Below are 27,182 nucleotides of genomic sequence, written 5' to 3'. Positions count from 1 at the left end.
TTACAATAATGATTCAAAAATTACAGAAGCCCATTGCTGTCATGAAAGAAACAGGAGCAAGTTTCCTTAGAGAATCAGTGGGACTTTGAATTTCATAATGATGTATTTGAGCAACTTGTTCCCCTCCTCGCCTGTGGGGGCACTGCTCAGTGAAACAATAAAGGAAACAGCACAAACGCCACTAAAAGAGACACTGAGCGCAACTTCCTTCTTCACAAAATGTAAACAAAAATGAAGTGGTGATAAAGTTTTTAGGATTTCTCTTTTGGCTTTGGCTAAAAACCAGGAGCCATTTCTCCAGCTAGCGCTAAGCTAACGTGTTTGTTTTGTTTGTATTTACCCAGAATTCCCTGCGCTGTAGTCCGCTTCCTGCTTTTGGAGCGGTGGCTGGTCTGCTCTGCAGTCATATTAGGGCTTCGAACTGTAACCAAACCCAGATCTTGGTTTGTAGGCGAACCAGAGTTTGATTAGTATTCACACCTGAGTTTCTAGAAACTGGTGTGAATCCACTTTGTCAACAAAACAAATGTCTACATTGTTTTAAATATAAAGTTTTATTGCATTACAAAGTAAAACAGAGCATTAAATGCCATCCATTGATTATACCCACAAAATAGAAAACAGTCAGGACAACCAACCAAGCTTAGCTAGCTTCAAAAAGCTTTCATTCATCTTTAATCATCATCTGTAGCTGCAGGGAGGTTCACGTGGACCCATCATCTGCTCTGACAAACGCCCTCGTTGAGCATTTCATACTCAAAGCCGCTGCAGCTGATAGCCCCCAAAGCGCAAAGACTGATGCTTCGGATCATCTGCATCGGCTTCAGCTTCACGCAGAACATCTGGTCCGAGGTTTTGGGGCAGTCAAGAGGAGCTTTGCACTGGCACTTCTTAGAGGCTAGAACCCATAAATAAACATTAGACATGGTGTCTGATCACTTCCCAGACTTCCCAGTATCACTTCCCAGACTTCCCAGTACATGAGACGCCAGACCGACTCACCGGAGCAGGTCTCCCAGTCGTAGCAGGTGTCCAAGTCGCACGGCACGTGCAACGAACTCCTGGGCGACATCTTGGCTCTGAACTTGGCCCGCTCCAGTTTGGCTGGCTCGACCGAGTCGCACACGCCTTCGCTGATGTAGAAGAGTGGGTCGCCGTGGCAACGGCCGGCGTGGAAGGAGCAGAGCGACATCGACACGGCGACACCCAGGTTTACGTTGAGGACGCAGAGACTCGCCGACTGTGAACTAGAGACGGGTGAACATTCAGATCAGATCATTCCCTTCCAAACAAGGCTCTGTTTGTCAAATTAGGAATATTTAGCAAACTTATTCAGCGGTGGACACACTTATGCTAACATGCTAATAGCAAAGCTAATCTTTCAATTAGTGCTTTAACTCATTTTGAAAATGCTTAGCACAGCTGTTTTTATGGTTTGGTTTCTGTCTGCTAAGAATTCCCCAAGTAGTTAGATGTTTAGCTTTTACATTTTTGCTAATTTTGACAATGATTAGCGCAATTAGCTTTTTCATTTTTCCAAATAAATTCTAACTTGGACATTTTGCAGACTTTCAGATGAATAAAGTTTGATCTCTGTGTTGACATTTTGGTTGTCGCTTCTTAAAAATTCCCAAAGTAGTTATATGTTTAGGACTTTTTAGGACATTTTTGCTAATTTCGAAAACGTTTAGCAAACTTACTTTCATTCAAATAAATTTTTCCAGCTAAATTTTTGGCTGTTTTGTAAACTTTCAGTTGAACAAAGTTTGTTTATAGGCTTAAGAATGGTTCAAGTAACTAGACGTTTATGTAAATATTGTGTCAATGACACATGGTGAGAATTTAGCGCCTAGCGTTTAGCATTAGCTTCTGCTAGATGCAATGTTGGAGGGGTGCTTTAGCATTAACAGAACTATTGATTAGTGATTTAGGATTAGTGTGACTACATTTTTAGTTAGCAGTGCCCAACACTGAATTTAACTAAAGATGGTAAAACACGTCTGTCTGGAGACCAATGAGCTCCAGAGGCTTTAAATGATGAAAATGCCAGCGATCTAAAAATCCCCTACAGACAACTTTCCCGTTCAATGCAGACACAGCCGGATCTCTGCCGCTTCTGTCCTGGACCACACTGACCATCAGGAACAAATGGCTGCACTAAGCAGGCAAAAAGAGAAAATTATTTTAGCATTTTCACTAATTTGCTTCACAGCTAGCAAACAAGACGACTTTATTACAGAAGTTTGTCAAATTGCAAGAGACTCTTGATTGTTTCCAACCAACCATCTGTGCAGTGGAGGTCTGCAGGCAGCGGAGGCTCCCAGGTCAGTTTGCTGCTGCACCTGTAGAGGCCTCTTGGCATCGGCATCAAACCCGCCTCATTGCAGTTGAAACCGACCGATTGGCCCACTCTGTACGTCTCTCTGGAGGGATACAGCACCATGTTCTCTGGGGCCTCTGGAGCAACGCAAAGCCTCTCTAAAGACAAGAAGGAGGCAGATTTTAGGAACTTCCTGTGGAGAAATGCATGAAAACGCTGAGTGTAAAAGCAACTCAAAGACTTCCAACTTGACTTGGACTTGTCCCTAAATCACTACCAACTTTTAGACCCATATTTCTCATTCTATCCAAACTTTTCTATTGGTAATTTATGATCTTTGGAACTTTAAAATGCTTTTTAATTTCATGTTTAAATCTTATCATTACAGCTAAATAATGTCTGGATTTATCTGTAAAAGTTTGGGACTCTGGTTTCTCTACAAAACACAAACTTACTGATGCATCTTCCTCTTGGTTGACTCCAGGTCCCATCTGGTTGACAGTTAATGAACTGGAAACCTTCCAGTTCAAATCCAGTGAAGCACTGGAACTCCTCATCCTCACCAAAGCTGTAATACTGTTTCGATTTCTACAAGAATGAAGCAAAACAATTATTAGACCTTAAAATTATCAAATGTACAACAGCGTATCAGGACATTTGTGCTAATAATCTGTAAAAAGTCATTTAAAAGAAACTTAGAGTTTAAAATGTTCAACTTTTGAACTTTAGAAATTTCTGATATTAATCTCAAAATTTCTATTTTTTCTAGCACATTTTCAACTTTGAAGCTCGGAAAATTCTTTGTTTTTTCTAGAAAATTTCTGAGAGTAGTTTAAACGTTTCCAAGTTAAATTCTTAACTTTTAAAACTCAGAAATTTCCACTTTTTTTTTTTTTTTTTTTAGAAATTTCCAAGATAAATCTAAAATTTTCTGATTATTTTCTAGCAAACGTTCGACTTTTAAAACTCAGAAATTTCCTATTTTCTTTCTAGTACATTTAGAAGATTAACCTCACAATTTCTGATTTTTTAGGCTTAAATTTACTTCGTTTTTTTCTACCTACAATAGCTTTGTAAAATGCTATTAGCTTAAAAATGAAATGTATTGTTAAACGCAGACATGGTTTTGTCCATTTAAGTAGAGTGTTACCCTGAGGAAGCTGTGGTTCGGTCTCTGCGGCCTCAAACAGCCCTCCACCCCCGGCGGCAGCTCATCCCTCCATCCCACAGTGAACTCATCATCGTTGTCACACGACTCTTTTCTGCACAGGAAACCCAAACAACAAGCAACTCTATAAAACCAAACCTGCTGGTTGAAATAGTTCATTTTACTTGAGTCCGTCTGAGTCCTACTTTTCAAACAGGGAGAGGGGACACGGTTCCTCTTGCTTGTTTGGACCGTCGCAGGGTTGGCCGTCTCTGAGGGGAGCAGGGTTGTCACACTTCCTTGTTCGTTGTCTCCTCATGGAGCCGCTGCAGCTGCTCCACGGCCCCCAGCAGCTCCAGTAACCATCCACTGCCTCTGTGGAAAACAAACAACTTTCCAGCAGAAACCACATTTTTGTCAAGCTAATAGTTTATCCACATAGCCTATTAGCTTGGAAGGCTAAAACAGTCCAACATATAGATTTAAATTGATACCTTAGTTTGTTCTTTGTTAATTATAAAGGTATGAAGTAGTTGAACAGTCAACATATTCTGAAGTCAAACAGATTCATTTATAGATTAATAAATGGAAAAATCAGCCACTAGTTATGCTAGCTGCTAATCCCTGGTTAAGCTAGTGGCTAATCAGAGTTCAGGGGAAATATTTGTTACTTTTTATGTATTTTTTTCTACTATATAAATTAAATTTCAGTTCGAAACATTGTTAACTGATTAATTGTATCATAAAAGTTCTTAGCTAGATTCTTTTTGTTGTTGTTTCTGCCACTTTAAGCATCTATGCTAAGTTATCTATGCTTAGAGTTTCAGAAACTCTCTAAGCATAGAGAGACATTGTACAGTGGCCGGGCAATAAAAAAAAATATTTTGAATAATAATAAAACACGCAGGATCTAACTAAATGAGCTTAGTACTCAAAATGTTGCGTACCTGAAGTGTAGTCAGGCGCTCGTATCTCACAGTTGGTGCCGAAAGTTCCTGTCTGGCAAACACACTTGCACTCGGTCCCAGAGAGAACCGGCTTGGCGTTATTGGGACACGGGGCGCACTTACAGGTATCAAACTCCTCCAGGTATTGGAGCAGAGCCTTCCTCAGTTGTCTCCTCTTTGTGACAGCACAGGGAATTCCCCGAACCAGATCTATGATTGGACGCAACTGAACAAACACGAACAAGGAGTCTTTAATATCGTTACTGATTAGAATCAGAGTGACGTCAGTTTGGTGAATTAGGAGGAAGTTTTTGTGAAAACGTTAAGATAGTAGCTACTTACACCTACTAACCAGCCTTGTAAAATATTCTCAAAATAATGAGATGACCAGCTATAAGTGATTTCTTGCTAAGCTAAAAGTAACTAGACCATATCAATGTGGACGCTAGCTCTCTAATGACATCAAGCGACAAGGAAAAGGTTCCTTTTTAAGAGAGAAACAACTGTGGATAGAACCTGGACAAGAAACGTCACAAGAACTTAATTCGCAAGCAGCGAGTTAACACAAGGAGAGAAATGCTTTCTCAGACTTCTGTTAGCAAGGATGCTAACTGTGGATGGCTTAAAACTGAACTGTATGCCGGTGATTTATGCCGTCTGGGTGCTAGTTATGCTTCAGGCATCCTTCGTTCAAGCTGCCACATCCATTCAACATTTCCTTTTGTATGAACAAGGAGTTAATCAGTTAAACATCTGGATGACTCTTCTAAAGATTTACTGTTGCTGGTACCAGGGGGTGAAACCCAATGAGTGTAGAGCACTTACAGGCAAAATATGGTCCCCTGATTGACAATCTCATGACTAAATAATTGGTTCTAGTCATGGCAGCCATCTTGTCACAAGACCACACAGATCACTTGGCAATGACAGCCATTTTGGGGAATTCTTTGTCTTTGTTTACACCTTCGCAAATGCCATCCATCGTCTGTACCTCCTTGTCCTAGCGAGGTTGAGGAGAGGCTGGTGGTCATTTGGTGAGAGACTGGATGCACCACGAACAGATTGCTGGTTAATCACACGGCAACCATATATACACCCTGCCATACCCTAGGACAATTTAGAGTAGCCAGTTAACCTAACATGCATGTCTTTAGATGGGAGGAAGCTGGAGTACCCAGTGAAACCAACCGTAACACCATCCTAGAGTACTTTCTCTCTAAGTCCCTTTGTGAGAAAACCCCTTGTTGGCTATTATCTTCTCTACTAAGCAGCTTAGTGTTCATCACTGAACACTTAAGCATCAATGATGAATAAAATGTTTCTATGAGGTTCTCTGGAATTGACCTGGTAGTCCACCAAAGCAGGGTTGTCAATCACAGACTTGGCCCAGTTCTTGTAGGATGTCTTGTCCGGCGCAGCGCCTTGTCTTTCCCAGGCCAGAGCTCCAGCTTCCCTGGCTCCACCGCCTTTCACCCTGGAGAAGGACTTCTCAGAGGCCTGGATGAACGAGCCTGGACAAGAGACAAGATGAGAAAATGAGCCAAGAGACACACCAAAACGTAGAAATAAGAGAAACTCTTCCTCCGCTACACTTCAGAGGTAACCTTGGTATTTCTCAGTCATGCGGTTGTTGGTGCATCTGTGTACGCTGCTGGATTCAGAGTAGAGGATTATAGTCCAGGAGATATCTCGGTGCAGGCAGCCATTGAAGGTCTCTTCTGTTTCACCTGCCACCAAAAAGGTACAGATAAAAACTGAGTTTTAATCTGTTGGTTCATTGGAAAAATGCTAGTCGACTAGGTTACATAAGGCAGTATCTGTTTTTTCTTGTTTAAGGATACAGGAACTTTGATGACCAGTAAGAAATCTTAAGCCAAGGCTTTTAAGAAAGAGTTCTCATGGTGCTTTTAAGGTCCAACATCCATCCATTAGTTTCCAAAGCAACAGATTAGGTAGAAAGGCCCAGACTTGCCAGTCCTCAGTCACATCTCCTCTGGGGGAATCCCTTTGTGTCTCCAGGCCAGAAACATAAACCCTCATTAAATTTTTACCTAATAGGGGCGCGCCGTGGTGGCGTAGCGGTTAGCGCGACCCATGTTTGGAGGCCTTGAGTCCTCGACGCGGCCGTCGCGAGTTCGACTCCCGGACCCGACGACATTTGCCGCATGTCTTCCCCCCTCTCCTTCCCTGTTTCCTGTCAGCCTACTTCCGTAAAAAGGGACACTAGAGCCCACAAAAGACCCCCTGGAGGGGTACAAAAAAAAAAAAAAAAAAAAAAAAAAAAAAAAAAAAAAAGGGCGTGCCGTGGTGGCGTAGGGGTTAGCGCGACCCACATTTGGAGGCCTCAAGTCCTCGACGCGGCTGTCGCGGGTTCGACTCCCGGACCCGGCGACATTTACCGCATGTCTTCCCCCCTCTCCCTCCCCCTTTCCTGTCAGCCTACTTCATGAAAAGGGACACTAGAGCCCACAAAAAGACCCCCTGGAGGGGTTACAAAAAAAAAAAAAAAAAAAATTTTTTTACCTAATTTATAAACTGAGTTGGACCGAAAACTGAAGCACTCGATTTGTATACTTTGACTCTCATCTTAAACCTTGAGATATAGATTAGGACCATTAGAATGAGATCTGGGCAATAGATATTGGGAATGAGGAGATCAGCGTTTGTCTTCTGGACCCTGCTTGTGTCCCCAGGTAAGCAGAGTGGACACAAGGTGAACTTACCTGATAATTTCCATGCATGGCGTTTTAGACGTACCTCTGGTTTATACTGCGGTTCTAAACTCTAAATGCCAGGGTGTGATGTATAACCTGAGCTTCTTATCTCCTCCCGGCTGTACTGGTAGAGCAGATCGTAGTGGCCTCCCAGTTTTCCAGAGCTGTAGTAGTGCGTGCCAAAGCGCTGGAAGATTTCCCTGTAGAGGGCGTAGTTGTAATCGAGTGGCAGAGCGTGAAGGAACTGAAGGAATGGCAGCGAAAGCACAAGATCCTGTGGATCCTTCACTGTAAAGTTCGAAATCGGTAGAAGTTGATGAACTCGGAAGAACTTGGAGTCCTAAAAAATGGTGGGGTAGACACTGATTTTAGTGCTTTATAAAATAAAGACGTTTTGTTCTTGTGTTGGCAATGGGTTGTGCAGATCTACCATTTAAATCACCTTTTTCTTTGAAGCCTCAAAGGCTGCCTTACTCGAGGTCAGACTGGAGCTGGAAGAACTGCGTCCATAAAAGAACAAAATGTGAAGGTTGTCTTGATCTCGCGTGTTTTGTCCTCTCTGTTCCGATCTCTTTATCACGACCGGCTCAGAAATCACCGGCTGCGGGTCGGTGCTGAAGTCTTCCAACACCCCAACCTAAACATCCACAGCACAGTTAGTAAATCTGACATAATTAGAAAGTGGAGAACATTTCCATAAAGTATCACTTGTTTGGTTTCTCAGTATCCCATTAGCAGGAAAGGTTTTAAGAGCAGATAATCAATGGCTACCTTAATGTCAAAGGTCTTAAAGTTGTACGGCATTCGATGGTAGAGTAAAGTGCTTTGCGGTCGCCTGATGATGCAGCTTCCTCCCATGAACATGTTGTCCAGCACTCCTCCCCTCGGCTCCTCCGCCAGAAAATCAAAACTACATATAAACCAGGAAACAGAAGGAGGAAATATTTCGTTAAATATCAGAAATTACTTTTATTTTCCACTGCTCTGACACATCATCGGTCTTATGGAAAAGACACTTGAGACAATGATACAATATTAGTTACATCATTAACCCTAAACATCAAAAATAAATATTAGCTTAGCTAATGCTAGTGTTATAAAAACATCAAATTTAGCAGAAGCTAATGCTAAAGTGCTTTAGGATTTACTGCTTAGAGAGCTAAAAGTTGTCAACGTTGAGCAAAAATGCGAAGATGCTAAAATCTGTCTACTGGGAGAACAATTAATATCCAAAACTTAAACATAGACGTTGAACTTTATTCAACTGAAAGTTTATAAAACAGCCAAGTAAATTAGCGCTTTAGAATTTGTCTGAAAACATTCATATAGGTAAAGCTAAGTGCGCTAAACGTCTTTAAAGTTAGCAAAAATGCTAAAACGCTAAATAAAATAAATTGTTTTGCTATTAGCTAGTGGAAGTGCTCCCACTGCTGATAATAAAAATACACTTCCACAAACATCTAGAGGGGTAATTAGCAGTTTGGGGTAAGAATGGGGCAGTTTACCCATTTCCAACCAGATCAACCCCCGGGGCAGGTCTCCTCTCAGGAGGACAGACGACTGAAAAGGCTCCGCAGTCCCTCTCATCTGAGTTATCTCCACAGTCGTTCTGTTTGTTGCATGTCAGCGTTGAGTTGATGCAGCGGCCTGCAGCATTAAAGGTTATTTTTAATCATTTCTTACAGCTGAAGTTCAGCAGATTCATAATTTTAGGTGAAGTCACCGTTGCCACACTTGAAGTCGCCCCTGCAGTCCACCGGCGGTAACTGGCACTCTTTGGAGGGATAGCAGGGCCTTTCCTCTGTCAGCTCCTCTCTGCATTCAGAGCCACCGAACTGGGAAGGTCTCACCACAGACCGGGTCCGAAACTGAAGCAGAACACGGCAGAAACCTGAGTCATAGCAGCTGGGTTTAATAAATTATTTTAAAAAATACTGTAGTTTCTAATGTGAATGTGAAAGAAGCAGCATGTTGGGGTGACTGTGGTCCTGCCTGCTTCCGGGCGCAGGGCGAGCAGTCGGACCACTGGCTGAACTCGGACAGGACGCAGTTGATCGGACAAGCCTGCTGGTTACAACCTCTGGTGTCACTTCTGGCGCACATCTGGGGGCAGCTGTTCTTCCAGTAATAATCATCATACTGAACGTTCCTGGAGAACAGAGACGGGAAAGTCTGTCGCAGTCTTCTGGGTTTGGTTTTGCAACAGTCCTGTAAATATTTCTGGCTCGTTGTTGCACAATGGCCCGTTTCTCAAACATCATTTAGAAAAATAAAAACCTTGTGATGTGTTTAACTCTATGAATATGTTTTTTTTTCTTACCTGTTTCTGGTCTGAGTGCCGTAGTTGCAGGTTCTGGTGCAGGCGGACCAGGCGGTCCAGGGGTACCGGTCACAGTGACAGGCCAGGCTGCCGGATATGAAGCCGAGGAGCAGCAGCGGCAGCGGCAGCATCATGCTGCGGGATGGAGACATCGAGCAGCTCAACCTGAAGATTGTTTAAGTTTTTATTTATGTTGAAATAACCCAAGATGGCTCATTTAGTTTCTGCAGAGGAGAATTAGGGTCACTGAAAAAACAAGCAAACAAAACTGATCTAAGATTTTTAACTTTATTCACAGAATTCTTTTTTTGTAGAAAATTGTGACTTTTCTTCCAGAATTCTGAAATTAAAGTCAGATTTCTTTTTCTGCAGGTTCTCATTTTGAGAAATTGCTTTAAATGCATCTGCAGTTTTCCTGCAAATCACTTGCATTTTCCTCCTTAATTAAATATCTAGACATTTTGCAGCAGGTTTTGCTTCAGACTAAACAGAATTTAACCATAAAAGCTGAAAAGATGAAGCCATAACTCACCAGATGAGCTGCTGTCGTCTGCAGGAGGGATTTTAATCAGATTCCTGCAGAAATTTGAATCGGTTGGTAATAAAAGCAGAACTGCAGGCTGATCTGAGGCTGAGCTTCCTGTCTGGGTGGATATAAACCCACAGCGATCCTCAGGGGAATCCACTTGTTTATGAATTCATGTTGACCAATTGGTGTCCAAAAATAAATCACAGGTTCTTGATCCTGGTTGTTACGGGAAGAGCAGCAGCTCTGGAATTTCCAGGCTGCTTGATGCAAACCAGATGTTCTGTTTCACTGCTTATCTTCCAGAGGGGAACGGAGAATGTTTCTGCTCATTTATGACTTCCTTAAGTTTTCCAAACATTTTCACAATCAGCAGCTTTGCACAATCGACGCTTTGTTTAGGTATGAAGAACATCTCCGCCCAGTTTGGATCATTTCAGCAAAACAAAACCATCTGATAGAAGGAAAATGGGCCAGATTTTTATTGAAACTGAATAAACATGGAACTAAAATACTGTTTATGTTGCACTTTAATCAATAACAATAAACATCTAAAAGTTTTATTAATTCCCATTTAGTCCCAAACAAATTCCTGGTGTATTGGTTTTATGTGAACCAAAGTGTCTGCCACATTGTTTTAAAACATAATATCACACACGGGATTTCTTTTATCCACATAAACTCACAAATCCATCACTGATTGTTGTTTTAATTACGCCAAACCAATAGGGGGCAGTGTGGCGCAGAACTACAACCTGTCAGCCAATCAGATTGCTCCAAAACAACCACCACTTCCTGTTAGGAATCAAACATGGCGCCAGGAGTTTCACTTGTAGGTTGAACTCATTTTAAGTAGCGTATTAGAATATAAAGTTATATTTACACGTTACTTTGGACCCTAAATCTTCAGAACCGCTGAAAGACCGACTGCTCTGAGGAAACGTATATATTGGTTTACAACTTAAAGTGTTTCTGAATTTAATTTGTGATTTTAGTATTTAGCTAATTTCTGATTAATATCATACATTGAACTGATAGAGAAACAACAAAATGATCTAAATTCTTGTATACAAAACTTTATTTTTGTTATAAAATGTCCTAAGCTGTACATTAAGTTCAGCAGTTTCCTTCTACTCTGCAGGAGACATCAACACAGAGGCCTAATCGGAGTCACACACATGCCAAAAACAAGACGGACTATTTAAAACATCAGCACAGCGTCACAGTGAAACTGAAAACAAAACACAATCGTTTACAGGTCACGTTACATTCGGTTGCAAAATGGCCCCGGCTGGATGCAAACAGGAGATTATTTCTGTGTTTTTGCTGTTTTCATTTTAAAAGTGATGCTTTATCAGAGTAATGCGATAACTAAAAAATAAAAGCATTCCTCTGTATGGAACTACATTGGGGCCATAAAGTTTGTTCAAAGAAAGAAAATTGAAACTATTAGAAAAAGATTTAAAACGGAAAAATAAGTTTTAGAACTAAAAAAAAAAAAAGAACTTCAAAAATACATTTTAGATTCAGGTTTTTTTTCTAGTTTCATTTTTTTTTATTGACATTTTTCTTAGTTTGAAACTTTTTTTGCAGTTCCAAAAATTTTTCTTTGGAAAAAAAAAAAAAAGACTTTTTGTTTTTTCTTTTAAATGTTTTTGTAAATTTTCAACAAAAAAAAAAAGGCCCAAATTTATGGCTAATTGGTCCCATAATATTGGTGCCATTATATTGAACACACTTAATGGCCCCAGTTCACATTTTTGTTTTAGGGAAGACTACTGAAGCAAATAAAATCACCAGTTTCAAAATTAAACAGAAGAAGAAAGCATAAGTGCCATTAATGCGGAGCGGTTCGGTACGCTAATCGTCTAGTTACGCCTTTAACTAGACTCAGAACAAATATGGCGAGAGATTTGGCATAAAATTGCCGCCCAATGGTACACAGATGATGTCATCAGACCAGAGCTCCGCCCACATGGTGAGGAACGCACCGCCAGTTTATAGACCCAACTTGGCTAAAACCGAAGCAGATATTAGAGGGAGATCTGACAGTGGAGAAGGAGCGCTGGAGATCTTTATATCCTTTGAACACTACAACTACAAACCGCGCTGTTTTTATTAGGATTTTATGTGACAACCCTGAACAGCAGAGTTCAGACATTGTGAAGAGGAAGGAAAATGAAAAGTGAAGAAGAACGAACCTACCAAGATACAGAGAGCAGATCAGAGAAGAGAAGAGGTTGATTTTAGGGTGTTTTCACACCAGATAGTCCCAAAACTGTAACATTTGTTACATTTTCAGCTGCTGCTGTTCTCTCCAAACTGTTTCAGCAACCTGTTCCCCTCCTCACCTGTGGGGGCGCTGCACTAAAAACCACTGAAAGAAAACACAGAGTGCAACTTTCTTCTTTACAAACAAAAATGGAGTGGCACCAGATTTTAGCGTTTGTAGGATTTATCTTTTATCTCTGGGGAAAAATCACGTGTTATTTCTTCTGCTACCGTTGGACTAGCGTGTTTGTTTTGGATGCTAGGAAGTAATTTCATCAGTTTCAGAGTAGGCATCTAATTAGCAAGCAAATTATTTAGTCTAACAAACCAAATATTTAGTTCCAAACTAATTATTTAGTTAGAAAGCTAGTTTTAGAATGTTTTATGCCTGATAGTCCTGGAGACTTGGTTCTGTACTTTGTCAAACGATCCAAACCTTTTGAGCAACCTGTTCCCCTCCTCGCCTGTGGGGGCGCTGCACCAAGAACCACTGAGCGAGATTACATAAAATCCTCTGAATAAAACACTGAGCACAACTTCGTTCTCCATAAAATGTAAAGAAAAAATGAATTAGCGCCAGATTTTAGCAGTTGTAGGATTTCTCGAGTCATCTTTCCCGCTAGCGCTACCTAGCATTTTTGTTTTGGTTGTATTTACCCAGAATGCCCTGCACTGTAGTCCACTTCCTGCTTTTGGAGTGGTCTCCAGTCCACTTGGCGTTCACATATGCATTAAAATGCACCAGAGTTCACGTCAGTTGAACCCAGACCTCGGTTTGTAGGCGGACCAGAGTTCACTTTCTAGTAAAACGGACTGGAGTTCATTAAACTATAAAGCTAAAGATGTTATTTTCCTTCCTTTTCACGACTAAGAACGCCTGTTCGATCATCCACGGTGGTTTAGGGTGAGCGATGTGAATCCCCCTCCAAGGCACCGTTAGCATCAGATACTTTTTAACACTTTTCTGACATTTTTCATGCATGTTTCAGTTTCTGCACCGACTGGTCCAGGCAGAAAAAAGCAGATTTTCCTGTCAGACAGGCAAAGTTTATCACCGACAACATCGAAGCGATAAAAATATGCTTTAAAAACGTAGATGATTAAGATTCAGAAGCAGCTTTTCTTCTTTTCCTCTCTTCTCTCTGTACATGAACGCGGCGCAACGTGGAGGACTTGCTTTGTCACGTCACACAGATCAGAAGACGAATGAGACTTGGAGACGATGTGGAGCCATGAGAGAAGCACAGTGAGGCTGCTGCATAGCCTGGACATTTACACGCTTCAGGGTCAGAAACCGAACAAATCTGACGTCTCAAAGACCCGCTTCCAAATAAAACACCAAGTTTAGACATTCTGGAGCTCTTGAGGAAACCCAAGATTACAATTTTAGTTTGAAGAAATGAAGTGAAATGTGAATGAGAGCCGGAGTAAAGGTTGCTGTCGATCCTCAGCCCGACACCATGCAGCAGAGTCCGGGGAAGCGCCTCTTCCTCTGCCGGACCAGCGGCTGGGGAGTCAGGTTCAACAAGCTGCTGTCGTCTGAAACGGGTCAGAACATCCAGAGTTCACATGATGAGCAGAAAACTTTATCTGAGCTGATAGCTAAATGTTTCAGATCGACAAACTGACTTTAGGGTTTGGGTTTGTTTTTTCAGCCTCTGGTCTGATTACTGTCTGATCTGCAGAATCAGAAAATCAGCTAAACTGAATCTGTCTGACAGGATGAAGTAGGCTGAAGGCAGAGATGAGCACTCTGTTAGCTAAAAGGGTAGCTGCGCTAATCCTACAGCACTAACCATAAACACTAGTTTCACTAAAGCTAAAGCCCTACAACAAGATGGGAGCTAATACAAAAGTGCTATAGCAATATGGTATTTAGCAGAAGCTAATGGCAAAGCGCTACATTAGCATAGAATTTAGTGAAAGCTAATGCTAAAGTACCACACCTACATAGTATTTAATAGAAGCTAATGTTAAAGCACTACAGCAACATAACGGATGCTAATGCTAACCTGCTATACCAACCTGGTATTTAGCAAAAGCTAATGCTTGTCAAGTCAACAGTGCTGTAACCAGCTAGTTTAGGAGTTTTGTCTTTGGGACATTATGAACAGAAACATTTCCACCATCAAAATGTCCGCCTCATCAGACCACTGAGTCCAGAAACTTTTCTAACTATATTAAATCCGTGAGACGTTCATGATAACTTGTTATTAAAAGCAGTAATTTTCACTGATACTACATCGGATGTACCTTGATTTTTCAGCGGCAGCGGCATCGTCTCCCTGAGTTTGCTGAGTAAGTTTCTCATCTCTTTCATGTCTCTGCCAATAGAAACACGTTGGGATGAGTCGCATGGTAGAACGGAAAACAGAAGAAGAACAGAGCAGCACCTCTCTATGTTGTCGATGTCCGTCCCCACCAGCCACGTCTCCTGAGGGTAATCGATGGGAGATGACGAGCGGTCCTCCAGGATGGGAACGTCCGAGCTCTCGTCCATCCGGAAGTCGACTCTGGGCTCCGAGTCGGTTCCTGCTGGGAGGAAAACCCACAAATAAAGCGACAACAACACACACCTGCTCACTGCCTCCAGCAGGATCAGAGTTTCACTTAAAGCTCTAGTTTTATTTACACTAAACAAAGATTTCCTTGGAAAAAAGTATCTTAGTAATTTAACCAACTCTCTGCTGCCATCTGGTGGTCAAAGAAAGATCCCAGACATGTTTGATGAAACAGCTGGAGGGTTTTACTGTCTTCACACCTGTATCACAGCGTGTGGTTATAGTATCAAAATACATGAAAAAATTACTAATATTTTGCTTAACTCCAATGCTAATAACAGAGCTAATTTTTCATTTAGCGCATTAGCATTTTTGCTAATTTTGAAAACGTTTAGCGCACTTAGCTTCCCATAATCTCAAATCATGTCCTGTTTAGGATGATATACTATTTTGAACAGAGTTGGGTAGTAACTAGTTACATTTACTTAGTAACGTTTTAAAAATATATTTACTTTTAGGAGTATTTTTACTATGCTGTACTTTTTACTTCTACTTAAGTAATTTTATTATGAAGTATTTCTACTCTTACTTGAGTAAAAAATCTGGATTTTCTACCCACTGAATGAAAAACAAACATGTTTTAACCAAAAATCCAGCAGTTTTTGTTAAAGTTTAATAAGTTTTTTATTAAAACAAACTGATTTGGAAACTGATTTTGTTATTTTTTTTGTTGAATTATTGTCATTTTGGTCTTTAAAATACCAAAATCGTTACCTGATTTTACATTTTAGTCCATCTGATGATGTCATTTCTAAATATTAAATGATTGATCATTTGATCAGTTACTCAGGACTTGAGTAAATTTTTACCAAATAGGTTTTTTTACTTCTACTTAAGTAAAAATATGTTGAAGTGGTTCTACTCTTCACTCTACACACGTCTGATGTTGTAAAATATCAACTTTAGCTTTAGCAGAACTAATATTTATAAATAGTGCTTTCAGGTTAGCACAGCAGCGTTTCAGCTATAGTGTCTGGTTATAAGAAAAGCTTGTAAACTTAGTAAATAAGTAATAAAAAGTGTCTCTGTTTGTGCGCAGGTACCTCTCCTGTGCAGCTGCAGAACCCCCAGCAGGCACATGGACTTGAGCATCTCGGTTATGAACATCTCCAGGCAGCACTGCAGCTGGATGAAGAGCCGGCAGATTTCAGGATGGATCTGTCCGTCCTCCGGCCTGCAGGAGAAAAGATGGATGAGGAGAATCACAGACGGAGCTCCAGATTTAGACTCACTAATGCGTCAGGAGGGAAGTGATAATAAAAACCCAATAAACTGTGGAACTGAAATTGGTGCACATTTAATCAGTTTGTGGCATAATTTACTAATCAAATACTATAATTGTTTTATTTTATGAGTTTGTCTGAAGTTCAATGATGTGTTTTAGAAAACATAAAATATTCTGCTGCTTTGTTTTTAATAAGGTTTTATGGATAAAATTCTTCTACCTTCACTGTTGACAAGAATTTAAATATTATTTATTTCTGTACTAGTCTCATCTTTTTTATTCTGTATTTTTTTTCTTTTTATTTTGACCTGTGCATGTAAAAGTAAAAAAATGTCAGATAATAAATAATCTTCATTCTGATTGTCATTTTTGGAAATAAAAATATAAAATAAACTGTTTTATTTATTGATATTGATGTTTTATTTTGGATATTTAACATGTCTTCCGGTTCCTTTTTTTAATTTTTTTTTTTTAAACAGAATTAAAGTTTCTTGGTTTTTGAAACGATGAACCTGCAATAATACAAATAACATTGGACCTGCAGTATTTGCAGCCTTGAAGTAATAGATTACTTGAAGATTATTTCAAAAGAACATATTAGACTTTATCGCAATAATTACTGGAGCAATTTATCGTCCAGGAAAATGTATTGTTGTAACAATAACCAATCAGAATTTAATAATAAAACATTAGCAGGTATTTTATTTAACTTTAACTCGCAGATCAAAAACAAAAGCGGTAAAATGCTGATCCATATTCATCCGTGTTACTGCGGTTCGTGTTTACCCAGATCCGGAGATGATGGCCAGGTCCTGGTGCGCGGCCCGGGCCATGGAGCATCCTTTGGACCGGGTCTGCTGCATCTGAGCCCGCAGAGACGGACAGTCCACCGAGATCTCCCCGACAGAAATGACCTGCTCCCGGTACAGAGCCACCAGCGTGTTGAACTCCTGGACCGTCTGAAAGGAGGACAAGTCACCGACAGACCCGGTTCCGTTTATCTGAATGTTTTTCTACCCACCATCCTGCTGTCGTCCACCGCCGCCTCCGTGCTCTCCCGCCGCTCCGGATCCGCCTGCGCCCCCTTGCTGATGGGGAAGACGCTCCCTGCGGATCTTGGGCGCTTTTTCCGCCCGTACGGTGCGGAACACATGCATGCACCCCCTCCGCCGGAGCCCACCCAGAGAGAGGCACCCCGAAATAAAAAGACCCCAAAAAGAGCCAACAAAATGAGTCAGCTCAGGCGGATGAGAGCCCGGCTCGGAGGACCTCCCTTCCCCGGCTGTGAGCGCTGGTTTCCCGGGGAAACAGGAGCTGGTGTCCGGCCGATGGGAGCCCCAGCAGCCGCTTCTGCATCCCAGCCGAGATGGAGTCACCTTCAGCCGCCTGTGAAGGCCGACAGGAGGGGGAGGCTGCTGCGGCTTCCGCCTCTGCCTCACGTGTGAGGGAGCCAACAGCAAAACAAGTCGTCACCCCGGAATAAAATTAACCGTTTAAGGACGAGAGAGCGGAGGGAGGAAGATACTCACACAATAAACTAACCGGGTTTAAATGTAATAAAAACATCAAAATGTTTTAATTTAAATGGATGACAGTTTTAGTTTCAGCGCGTTGTGGCCTGCAGCTTGTAAAGTAATTCAATAATTTGAGGTAATAAGAGAAAAAATGAGTTTGTCATATTTTCACCAAGTAATTAATTTATTCCTCAGTTTCAAACTAAATATCTAATTAGCAAGCCAAATATTTAGTTACAATGCTAGTAATATATATTGAAACTAAATATTTAATTTGAAGCTAAAATTTATTAGTTAAATATTGAGTTAAATATTCAGCTGTTTAGTTAGAAAGCAAATTAAGTTTTAAGCCATTTATTTAGTTAGCAAGCTAAATATTTAGTCTACCAACTGAATTTAGTTAGACTTGGTTGTTACTGTCAAACAAACCAACCTGTTCCCCTCCTGGCCTGTGGGGGCGCTGCACCAAGAGCCACTGAAGGAAACGACAAGAAAACCTCTGAAGACACTGAGAGCAACTTCCTTCTTCATGAAACGTAAATAAAAACGGAGCAGCGTCAGATTTTAGCGTTTGTGGGATTTCTCTTTAGTTTTCGGTAAAACCGTTTCTCCTGCTAGCGCTAAGCTAACGTGTTTGTTTTGGTTGGGTTTATCTGGACTCACAGGAACGATGACTCAGCATAAAAAACTCAGGAAACATGGACACCTTTACCGTCTCAGTCCTTGGAAAGTGGAGACATTTATTTTACAACAAGTTGAACCGTTTTGTTCAGCACCTTTCTGTGGTTCTGCAGGATCCAGTTCATTAAAATATGTGCAAATTAAAAACATGGCCATGTGCAGAAACTCATGTGAATAACGTGAAGAAGAACCCGGCGAGGTAGAGGAGCAGCGCGAAGGAGATGACGAAGAGGACGATGAGCGTGGCGAAGGGCAGCTGAGGAAGGCCCTGCATGCCGAGGTCAAAAGGTCGTGGATTTAGATGCCAGCGTCGCCACACGGCCTCCGCGCTTCGCCCATGACCTGGAGCACAACAGAGCAGAGGTCAGAGGTCACCAGATCCCCAGAATATGAAAGACTTTTTATTCAAATTATTAATATTTTAGTTGTTCTAAAGACTAAAACTTAGTTTATGACTCTTTTCTATTCAGCTATCGGCTCCCATTATAACCAGACACAGAATATAATATTTTAAAACTAATGATGGTTTTACCTGCTCAGAAATAAACTAAGTAGGTAAATAATCATATTACGTATGAGATTATTTAATAATTTATTAATTAAAAAAATAAGATTTCAGTTTGTTTTGAGCAACAAAACCAGGATTGGAGTTATTTATTTTAAAATAACTCCCACACACTGAACACACTGTATTCAGCAAAGTCTAATTCAACAAATACTTAGAAGAAGATTTATGTCCATAAAACTAAACAAACAAACAAAAATCAGCCTTTGAGTGATCTGGGCTGAGAAAAAGTCTGATTATTAAAAAATATAATTTATTATTAAGATAAATATTAAGTATTAATCTTGTCTTATTGTAAGCAATAAAAAAAGATAAATACTTTTAATGTGAGACAGGTGTGACGTGTAATGACGCACCTGAGCCACCAGGGGCAGCAAAGCTTCATGGTATTACTGTATGTTTAAATGGAAGCCATTTTGTTTCACCTCACAATAACAAAACTCTTAAAGCCACAGAAACATGTCTGGTGTTTGATGTTAATATTTATGTTTTGGACAAATCAGTGTCAGAAAATATCAGAATTGATATTTTTGTGGTTTTTTACGTTGTTTGCAGATGATCTGATAAAATTTCCACGCTTGGCCAGAAGAAAAGAGATTCTGACTCCTGTGATTTAATTTAATATTTTTCCACAAATTGATCCCAACATGGGGCCCAGTCATTCAGAGCCACGTTGGGGCCAATTTATTGGAAAAATAAAAAACTCATCACAACCAAACAAAAATGCCTTTAAATCTCTGACTGGTTCTGAAACTGTTAGGAAGATTTACTGCAGTGAATCAGGAGCCATTTTGGAAAGAAGCTTCTACAAATGAACCCAAAACAAGAATTATTAATTATTGACCCAGTCAAGGCCAGGTGGGTTTTGAAGCAGTTGGACTCAAATAAAGATACAAAAACAGGCTAAATATAATTTTGACATCCTGGTTTCCCTTTAAAAGTGTAAACGTGAAAATGTCCTGACAGCATAAGTAGCGTGTTTGCTCCCGGGAGCTGGGCAGCGGCCAGCGAGCGCTCAGCGAGTTCTGGAAGTTCTGCCTGCGCGTTGCCCAGACCTTCGGGAACAGAGTCTTGGCCCGGTGGTCGAGCTCTGGGGGAGGAAGAGGAGCGGAGTCAGACAGCGGAGGGGTTCAATCTCAGATCGCGACCCGGGGAGGAGGCTGACCTCTGTGGAAGCCGGTGTTGGAGATGAGGCGGCGGCAGAGCGGGCAGGGCGTGTGGGCGGCGCGGTTCCGGGCCAGGCGCCGCAGACACGGCTCACAGAAGACGTGAGCGCAGGGCAGGCAGCTGCGAGGCCGGAAGAAAACGTCCAGGCACACGGCGCAGGTCAGGCCGTCCCGGTCCACGTCCTCACAGGCCGGAGGACGGGCCGGGGACGACTGGGCCTGAGACAGCACAGGTCAGAGGTCAGAGGTCACTCAGAGGAGGAGGGGAAACTGACACACAACCTGTAGAGACTCTATACTTTAACTCATCGATTCTCTACATTCATCTCAGCAAATCAGATTAAAACTAACATTAAGTAACAAACATTATTCAGATATTAAACAGTTTTTATTATTTATGAATTAAAACTGTTTTTTATTTTATCTGGTGAAATATTATAATCCTAAACATGTTTTAATCGCCATATTTAACAGACATAAAGCATCAGTCAGAGTTACAGACTGAAATAAATCAACTTTCAATAATAATAATTTAATTTATTGTTCTTCCTCACCGGCTCCTCCTCCTCTTCCTCCTGCAGCTGACTCTGCAGCCATCTCTCTCTCCTCCTCTGCTTCCTCCTCCGACTCTTCAGTCGGTTCTGGTCCGTTTTGCTCAGTCTGGTCCGGGCCAAGGAGCTCAGAACCACAGGACCATGAGAGGACGACACCTGGCCAGGAGAGAGCCAGAACCGGGTCAGAACCAGCAGCTCAACCAAAGTCTGCCCTGGTTTTGGTTCTGACCCATTTAGTTTTTTCTTGAATGGTTTCATTCTTTGTGTCGTTTCCTGCTAATGAAACTATAATCCATTCTGTGGCGCCGCTCACAGTGGTTGGAGCTTCGACTGAGAAAATCCACTGACAGAAATTATTTCTGAGCTCCAAACATCAAAAATCTGAAAGAAAAATCTCAGAAATTCACTAGAAAAGACTCGGCCATTTCTCAGGTCCAAGAGTCGAACATTTCAGATGTTTGGAACTCAGAAAATTTCAGAAGGTTTTCTTTATTTCCTTCTTGCTGTGGCTCTGCACTGAGTTAATAACAGCTACATGTCCAGGTTCCAGTTTGTAACAGATTCTACTGGGGAAAGTAAAACAATAAAGTTTTTCCCTCCAGTTTGTGAATTTTCCAGATGTAAATAAAAACATTCAACGTTAAAAAGTTTCCTGTTTGTCTCCTGATTCAATCAGAAAAGTAAACGTACCGCTTCCTGCTGCCGCTCTGCTTCCTCTGTTTCCTGAGGCGCTGCAGACGACGATGCTAACGATGCTAACGATGCTAACGATGCTAATCCTGCTGGAGCTCCAGACTCCCAGGGGACGGCGTCGCTCCGATCCTCATGATCCGACTCAGCCTGAGGTTCTGCCGCTCTCCTGACAGACGAGTCCAGCTGCGGCGCGTCCGTGTCTACGGCGGCACCGTGCTGTGGAGTCCCACCGGCGCAGACCGGGTCCAGGGTGGGCCCCTCCTGCTGGGCCTGCGCCGACCCGCGGCCCGTCCTGCGCCGCGGGACGATGAGGAGGCGGGGCTTCTGGTCCAGATCCACGCGGCTGCGGCTGAAGTGGACGGTGGCATCGCGGCCGCAGGGGCAGCGGTACCGGTTCAGGAAGCTGTAGCCGCCCAGCCGAGCCCCGCAGTGGAAGCAGTTCAGCTTCCCGGACGTCCAGACGGCCTGAGGACGAGACGGCAGGTTCTGGAAAACTCTAGAAATGGTTCTGATCACATATCAGCGCAGCTCAGCCGGCCTGAAGCGACACAAAACTCAGGTTTCTGGACCTGGATGACCGTCTGAACGACAGAAGTCAGATTTGGTTCACTTCAGGCTGCAGTGTGAACGGAGCCTGAAGTGAACCAAATCAAAGAGGAAAAGAACCTCACATGTCAGAAATCACATTAAATCATTACATTATGACAATAACTAACAGGAAGAGGAGAAAACCAACCTGCTGGACCGAGATCCAGATCCACTCCGGTAGATTATCAACATCCATGTGCCAAATACAGCAGGAGACCGGACTGCAGTCTGCTGCCTGGACACAAACTGGACCTCAGAAATACACAAACTGGAAGAACTACAATAAACTCACTTAACACTGGGATGAGGTGGTTTTATAAATGTATCAAAATAAATTTCATAAAGCTGTAATGGAAACACAAGTCACATGATCAACAGCCGGATGTTACTACTGGCAGAAACCATGAAGAAGACAACAGGAAGTGGTTTTACAACATTCAAATGAGATGGAAATGATAGTTGGATTCACTTTAAAAATCAAAACTTGTTTTCCAGAGTTCACAGGAAGTGCCCTACATCCACTTCCTGCATTGACTCTCCACACTAATGATGCTACATTAATAAATAACGAGTAATAAAAGTCTGAACTGGAGGGAAACAGACAGAGACGCTGAATGTCTGAGGCTCAGTCCTTTTAATGTTCTGTGTCCAAATCAAACCAGTTTGATTAAATTTAAATAAAACTCGTTACTGACCAAACACGTGGCGTCTCCGACGGCCCTGCGGCAGCGCCTACAGCGGAGCTTCTTTCCGTTCATCTTCACCCGCCTGGCAGGACCAGATCAACCCATCTGATGGTCAGGAGGGACGACAACACAGACCACAAATGTCAGAGGTCAACGGATTATTAAAAACATCCTCAAAATGATATTTTATTCACTACTTCTGTTCAAAAAGTGAGACATTTTCATTGTTTCTGCCTTATAGCTGCACTTTTTCCTTCCACTAAACATTCCACGGACCTCCCAGAATCAGATGTAAGGTGTTGCCATGGAGACGGATGTGTGGGTTTTGTTAACCGTGTGACCTGATCCCAGAATCACCAGTTGTCCCATCACATGGATTTAGGACCGAAACTGATTCTAAAAAGCACCAAAAGTTTAAAATAAATGGAGGAAAACTTCCAGGAAACTTCCGGACTGGATAGTTTGCTAAAACTCTCTAAGTGGGAAGGTTTTAGCAAACTATCAGCTTCTTTAAATCTGGAAATATGAGAGATAATTTAATAATTTAAGACTTTATCACAGCAGGGCTTGTTAAAATGCACCTGCTGATGCGGAAGAAATACTTTCAGAATCAAACTAAAACCGTCCAACTGTTAAAGTTCACATTTTTACTAAGTTTATTTCATGCATCAGTTTCATCAACACTTCTTTGTATTAATATTACAACTTAGCTGTTATTTTTCCTCTAAATGTTGTGCTAAAACCTGAACACAGACCGTTTAAACAGTTAACCTCCAGCTAACTTCGCTAAAGTTAACACCAAGTTTCCCTCGTTACGGTTCAAAGTCCGCAGCGGGATAACTTTTAAAGTGTCGAAATTATATTTCACAATCAGTTGTTCACAGTTAGGCTTACCGTGAAGAACTTTTAAATGCTTAAACGGTCGAGGTGACGAAGTGACGAGCATTTAAATCCATTTGTGACAACAGGAAAAGTGAGGATGTACGGGATGGAGGACGGGCCAAAAGTTACGAGAACGCTCACCGTCCCAAAGCTGGTAAAGACGAATGCTTTCGCTTTTCTGTGATGATTAAATTTATATTTAAATAATTTTTTTACGTCATTACAAAAAAAAAAAAAAGTATTGGAAATCCTAGTAACAACAGTGACCAGTGTCCCCCTGCTGGTTTATTTATGTAACTACAGTTACAGAATGGACGCATCGCAATGTTTGGAGGCAAAACTTAATTTGTATTGACAAAAAAGTGTTGAAAATGTAATAATTTGCTTATTCGGAGTCTGTTATTGTAATAAAAATTAAGTTGAGATATTTTTTTATTTAGCTCAAACGGAAACAAATAATATAATATAATCCAAGTATCTTCAGAGTCGTTGATATGCTAATTATTAGTCTCATAATGATAATAATAATTATCACGATATCTATTTTTAATATTGTTATTACTATTATTATAATATATTATTAAAATAATGATAATAATAACAATAGTAACATTTGCAATTAATATTAAAAGCTATTAATAATAATAAACTATAATATTTTCATTAAAACCATAATGACATCATCATATTACTCTATTTTCTACTAATTTAGGTTGAATATTGTTTGAGGTGTATCATTCAGAACTTTAGCTTAATATAATATATTAGATCATAATTTATTATATTATAATATAATATTGTAATAAAATATTAGTGGTAAAAATAATAATTATCATTATTATTGTTATTATAATTATCAACATTTTTATTTTACTTCTCTTAATTTTCTGAAATTAATTTAGAAATCTTATCTTTGCAGTGTATAAATTATCAATCCATTTTCTTATCAGACCCAAACATTGTGTGTTTTAAAATCACCGTGCCAACAGCAGGTGGCGCTCTAAGCGCCTCGGGTCTGTTTGGTCACTTGGTTCTCTGACCGGGTCCGAAAAGCTGCAATAAAACAAAAACTGCGGGATAAAAACAAAACCAGAGATGAAACCTGGAAGTAAATCAAATGTTCAGTTTCCAGTTTAACAGCTGAAACATTAAGAGGAAGCCGGTCAGAACCAGAACCAGAACCAGAACCGGCCCAATGACGCATTTTCCATCACAGGTATAAATACCGCGCATCATTCTCCGTCAGCAGCCGCGACCTGCGCTGCTCTGCGCTCCTCCCGGCAGTCCGCTATGTGCGCTGATCGGCTGCGCACCGGGCTCCGCTAACACGCTCTGTCCGCACCGCGCCACCATGGACGGCACCAACAACACCACAGCCTGGCTCGACTTCCCCAACTCCACCGAACCGGCCGCCGCCGCCGCCGCGGGCGCCGAGGTGACACTGAGCTCCCAGCTGCTCACCTCCTTCCTGCTCGGCGCGCTCATCCTGTGCGCAGCCTTCGGGAACGGCTGCGTGGTGGCGGCCATCGCGCTGGAGCGCTCCCTGCAGAACGTGGCCAACTACCTGATCGGCTCCCTGGCCGTCACCGACCTGATGGTGTCGGTGCTGGTGCTGCCCATGGCGGCGCTCTACCAGGTTCTGGACCGCTGGACGCTCGGCCCGGTGCCGTGCGACATCTTCATCTCCCTGGACATGGTGTGCTGCACCTCATCCATCCTGCACCTGTGCGCCATCGCGCTGGACCGCTACTGGGCCATCACCGAGCCCATCGACTACATGAAGAAGCGGACGCCGAGGCGAGCCGCGGTTCTGATCAGCGTCACCTGGATAGTCGGGTTCTCCATCTCGGTGCCGCCGATGCTGGTGATGCGCTCCCAGCCGAGCGGCGACGCGGAGGACCGGCACAGCCAGATGGAGTGCAAGATCCGGCAGGACCCGTGGTACACGATATACTCCACGTTCGGCGCGTTTTACATCCCGCTGACGCTGATGCTGGTTCTGTACGGGCGGATTTTCAAAGCGGCGCGGTTCCGGATCAGGAGGACTGTGCGTAAAACCGAGAAGAAGAAAGTGTCCGACTCGTGCCTGGCGCTGTCGCCGGCGCTCTTCCACAAGAAGCCGCACGGCGACGCGCAGCAGGGCAAGAGCTGGAAGCGCAGCGTGGAGCCGCGGCCGCCGCTGCCGCCGCCGAGCGTCAACGGCGCGGTGAAGCACGCCGACGACGGCGAGTCCCTGGAGATCATCGAGGTGCACAGCAGCTCCAGGGGCCACCTGCCGCTGCCCAACACCCCGAGCTCCGCGCCGCTGTTCGAGAGCCGCCACGAAAAGGCGACGGAAGCCAAGCGGAAGATCGCGCTGGCGCGGGAGCGGAAGACGGTGAAGACGCTGGGCATCATCATGGGCACCTTCATCCTCTGCTGGCTGCCCTTCTTCATCGTGGCCCTGGTGATGCCGTTCTGCCGGGAGTCGTGCTACATGCCCGGCTGGCTGGAGGCCGTCATCAACTGGCTGGGATACTCCAACTCCCTGCTCAACCCGATCATCTACGCTTACTTCAACAAAGACTTCCAGAGCGCCTTCAAGAAAATCATCAAGTGTCATTTCTGCAAACCCTGAATCAGAAACGAACCGGGACAGAAACTCGTGTTGATAATCATCGTTAAATATCTCCAGACTGTCTGTAGACTATGCATAGATAAAGCTGTGATCGTTGGATTGAGGCTCATGTTCGTGTTCATGTAATGTCCAATAAAAAGATACTTTTTTTTCACAAACTCTCGGCTTTTAGGTTGATTTTTATGGGGGAATATTATTGCCATAAGTCAAGCGCACACATTTTCAGTTGGACAGCAGGATTTCTAAACTTCAAATACTTGTACTGAAATTCTCAGTTTGAAAGCAGGAAGAAATATTAATAACCTAACAAACATATTTTTACCTGATAATTTGCAAACTGGATGTTTTTCTTTAAAAAACACGAAAAATTCAAAGTTTCGGATCTTTAATGGTTTAAACTTAAACTTCATAATTTGTTTAATTAGAATTACAGTATGCTTAGTTTATTGTTGAGCAGTGAAAAAGTGTGCTAACTAAACTAGAAACAACCAACCAGAGCCAGGAGGCGGGGCTTAGTGCTGTCAATCATGATCCTGTGCGCATCCATACAACCTTGAAGCCATTTGAAAAATAAATTAACATTTAATTGAAAAATGGTTGTTAGCTTTTCACATCTATGGTGTTCATAAAGTTTCCAGGCTAAGCTAGGCTAGCAATAGCGCTAATGCTAAAGTGAGGCTGTTAAGACTTACTAGCCACATTATTAGACTAGATTTAAAATTTAGTCCAATAAATTTAGAGTAATGATTTCTCTATTAATAACAAAAGAGTTTCTTAAAGAGACAGAGGCCCAATAAATCAGGAAGTGACGTTTCTTTTAATGAATATCTGGTAAATTTATACAGCATTTCTTTAGTTGAAGGTGACATAGTTACTAGATTGTGCTATAAAATAATACCTAGAGTTGGATAGTAACTAGTTACATTTACCCAGTTACATTTACTTGAGTAACTTTTTGAAAAAAATAATTTTACTTTGTTGTACTTTGAGTATTTTTACTATTTCTGCTCTTACTTGAGTTAAACTTCTGCATTTTCTTCCCACTGAATGAAAAACAAACATGTTTTAACCAAAAATCCACCAGATTCAGAAACAGAAACTTTAATAAAACTGCAGGTTTTATTAAAGTTTCTTATTGAAAGAAACTGATTTGGAAAATGTTCTTTTGCTACTTATATGAATTATTTTCATTTTGATCTTTAAAA

General features: G+C 41.9%; 3 protein-coding genes across 5 annotated transcripts; 1 reads left to right on the top strand and 2 right to left on the bottom strand.

Moving 5' to 3' along the window:
- Nucleotides 1–535: 535 nt before the first annotated feature.
- On the bottom strand, nt 536–17,442 carry c6 (complement C6). Of its 2 annotated transcripts, XM_023337892.1 has the most exons (21): nt 17,053–17,442; nt 16,818–16,990; nt 15,850–15,980; nt 14,639–14,780; nt 9,449–9,583; nt 9,121–9,277; nt 8,852–8,996; nt 8,634–8,775; nt 7,900–8,038; nt 7,571–7,765; nt 7,225–7,468; nt 6,019–6,141; nt 5,759–5,925; nt 4,415–4,640; nt 3,674–3,842; nt 3,471–3,582; nt 2,776–2,908; nt 2,284–2,478; nt 2,070–2,157; nt 1,003–1,247; nt 536–898 (listed from the first exon to the last, which is right to left on the bottom strand). In XM_023337892.1, exons 1-21 carry the CDS (start codon nt 17,182–17,184, stop codon nt 717–719), a joined length of 3,375 nt encoding a protein of 1,124 aa, XP_023193660.1. In that variant the 5' UTR covers nt 17,185–17,442; the 3' UTR covers nt 536–716. The 2 variants fall into 2 exon arrangements, with proteins under 2 accessions (XP_023193660.1, XP_005812495.1); XM_005812438.2 differs by lacking the exons at nt 14,639–14,780; nt 15,850–15,980; nt 16,818–16,990; nt 17,053–17,442 and adding an exon at nt 9,981–10,265 and having other exon boundaries at nt 9,449–9,613.
- Nucleotides 17,443–18,248: 806 nt separating this feature from the next.
- LOC111609436 (E3 ubiquitin-protein ligase RNF180-like) lies at nt 18,249–23,513 on the bottom strand. Of its 2 annotated transcripts, XM_023337912.1 has the most exons (8): nt 23,373–23,513; nt 22,488–22,583; nt 21,941–22,027; nt 21,202–21,669; nt 20,512–20,667; nt 19,957–20,176; nt 19,756–19,881; nt 18,249–18,568 (listed from the first exon to the last, which is right to left on the bottom strand). In XM_023337912.1, exons 2-8 carry the CDS (start codon nt 22,548–22,550, stop codon nt 18,393–18,395), a joined length of 1,296 nt encoding a protein of 431 aa, XP_023193680.1. In that variant the 5' UTR covers nt 22,551–22,583; nt 23,373–23,513; the 3' UTR covers nt 18,249–18,392. The 2 variants fall into 2 exon arrangements, with proteins under 2 accessions (XP_023193680.1, XP_023193681.1); XM_023337913.1 differs by lacking the exon at nt 23,373–23,513 and having other exon boundaries at nt 21,941–22,023; nt 22,488–22,574.
- An 865-nt stretch (nt 23,514–24,378) lies between these two features.
- LOC102231275 (5-hydroxytryptamine receptor 1A-beta-like) lies at nt 24,379–26,126 on the top strand. The gene has a single exon (XM_023337914.1). The coding sequence runs from the start codon at nt 24,712–24,714 to the stop codon at nt 25,975–25,977; it is 1,266 nt and encodes a 421-aa protein (XP_023193682.1). The 5' UTR covers nt 24,379–24,711; the 3' UTR covers nt 25,978–26,126.
- Nucleotides 26,127–27,182: the final 1,056 nt, after the last annotated feature.

This window comes from Xiphophorus maculatus, chromosome 8 (assembly GCF_002775205.1).
Source record: "Xiphophorus maculatus strain JP 163 A chromosome 8, X_maculatus-5.0-male, whole genome shotgun sequence".
In the NCBI taxonomy this organism is placed as follows: Eukaryota; Metazoa; Chordata; class Actinopteri; order Cyprinodontiformes; family Poeciliidae; genus Xiphophorus; species Xiphophorus maculatus.
Note: the sequence above shows the minus strand (reverse complement) of the source record. Positions and strands in the feature narration are given on the sequence as shown.

Excerpts from the sequence above, each read along its gene's own strand:
- c6 (XM_023337892.1), bottom strand. The coding sequence starts at position 17,184 with ATGTGTTCCGCACCGTACGGGCGGAAAAAGCGCCCAAGATCCGCAGGG. Across the intron at positions 9,584-14,638 it reads GACATCGACAACATAGAGAG|CATGATGCTGCCGCTGCCGC; the intron begins GTGCTGCTCTGT and ends TCCATCCCGCAG. Across the intron at positions 2,158-2,283 it reads AGACCTCCACTGCACAGATG|TGCAGCCATTTGTTCCTGAT; the intron begins GTTGGTTGGAAA and ends TTGCCTGCTTAG.
- LOC111609436 (XM_023337912.1), bottom strand. The coding sequence starts at position 22,550 with ATGAACGGAAAGAAGCTCCGCTGTAGGCGCTGCCGCAGGGCCGTCGGA. Across the intron at positions 21,670-21,940 it reads TCTGGATCTCGGTCCAGCAG|GCCGTCTGGACGTCCGGGAA; the intron begins GTTGGTTTTCTC and ends TCTCGTCCTCAG. Across the intron at positions 19,882-19,956 it reads CAACACCGGCTTCCACAGAG|AGCTCGACCACCGGGCCAAG; the intron begins GTCAGCCTCCTC and ends TTCCTCCCCCAG.
- LOC102231275 (XM_023337914.1), top strand. The coding sequence starts at position 24,712 with ATGGACGGCACCAACAACACCACAGCCTGGCTCGACTTCCCCAACTCC.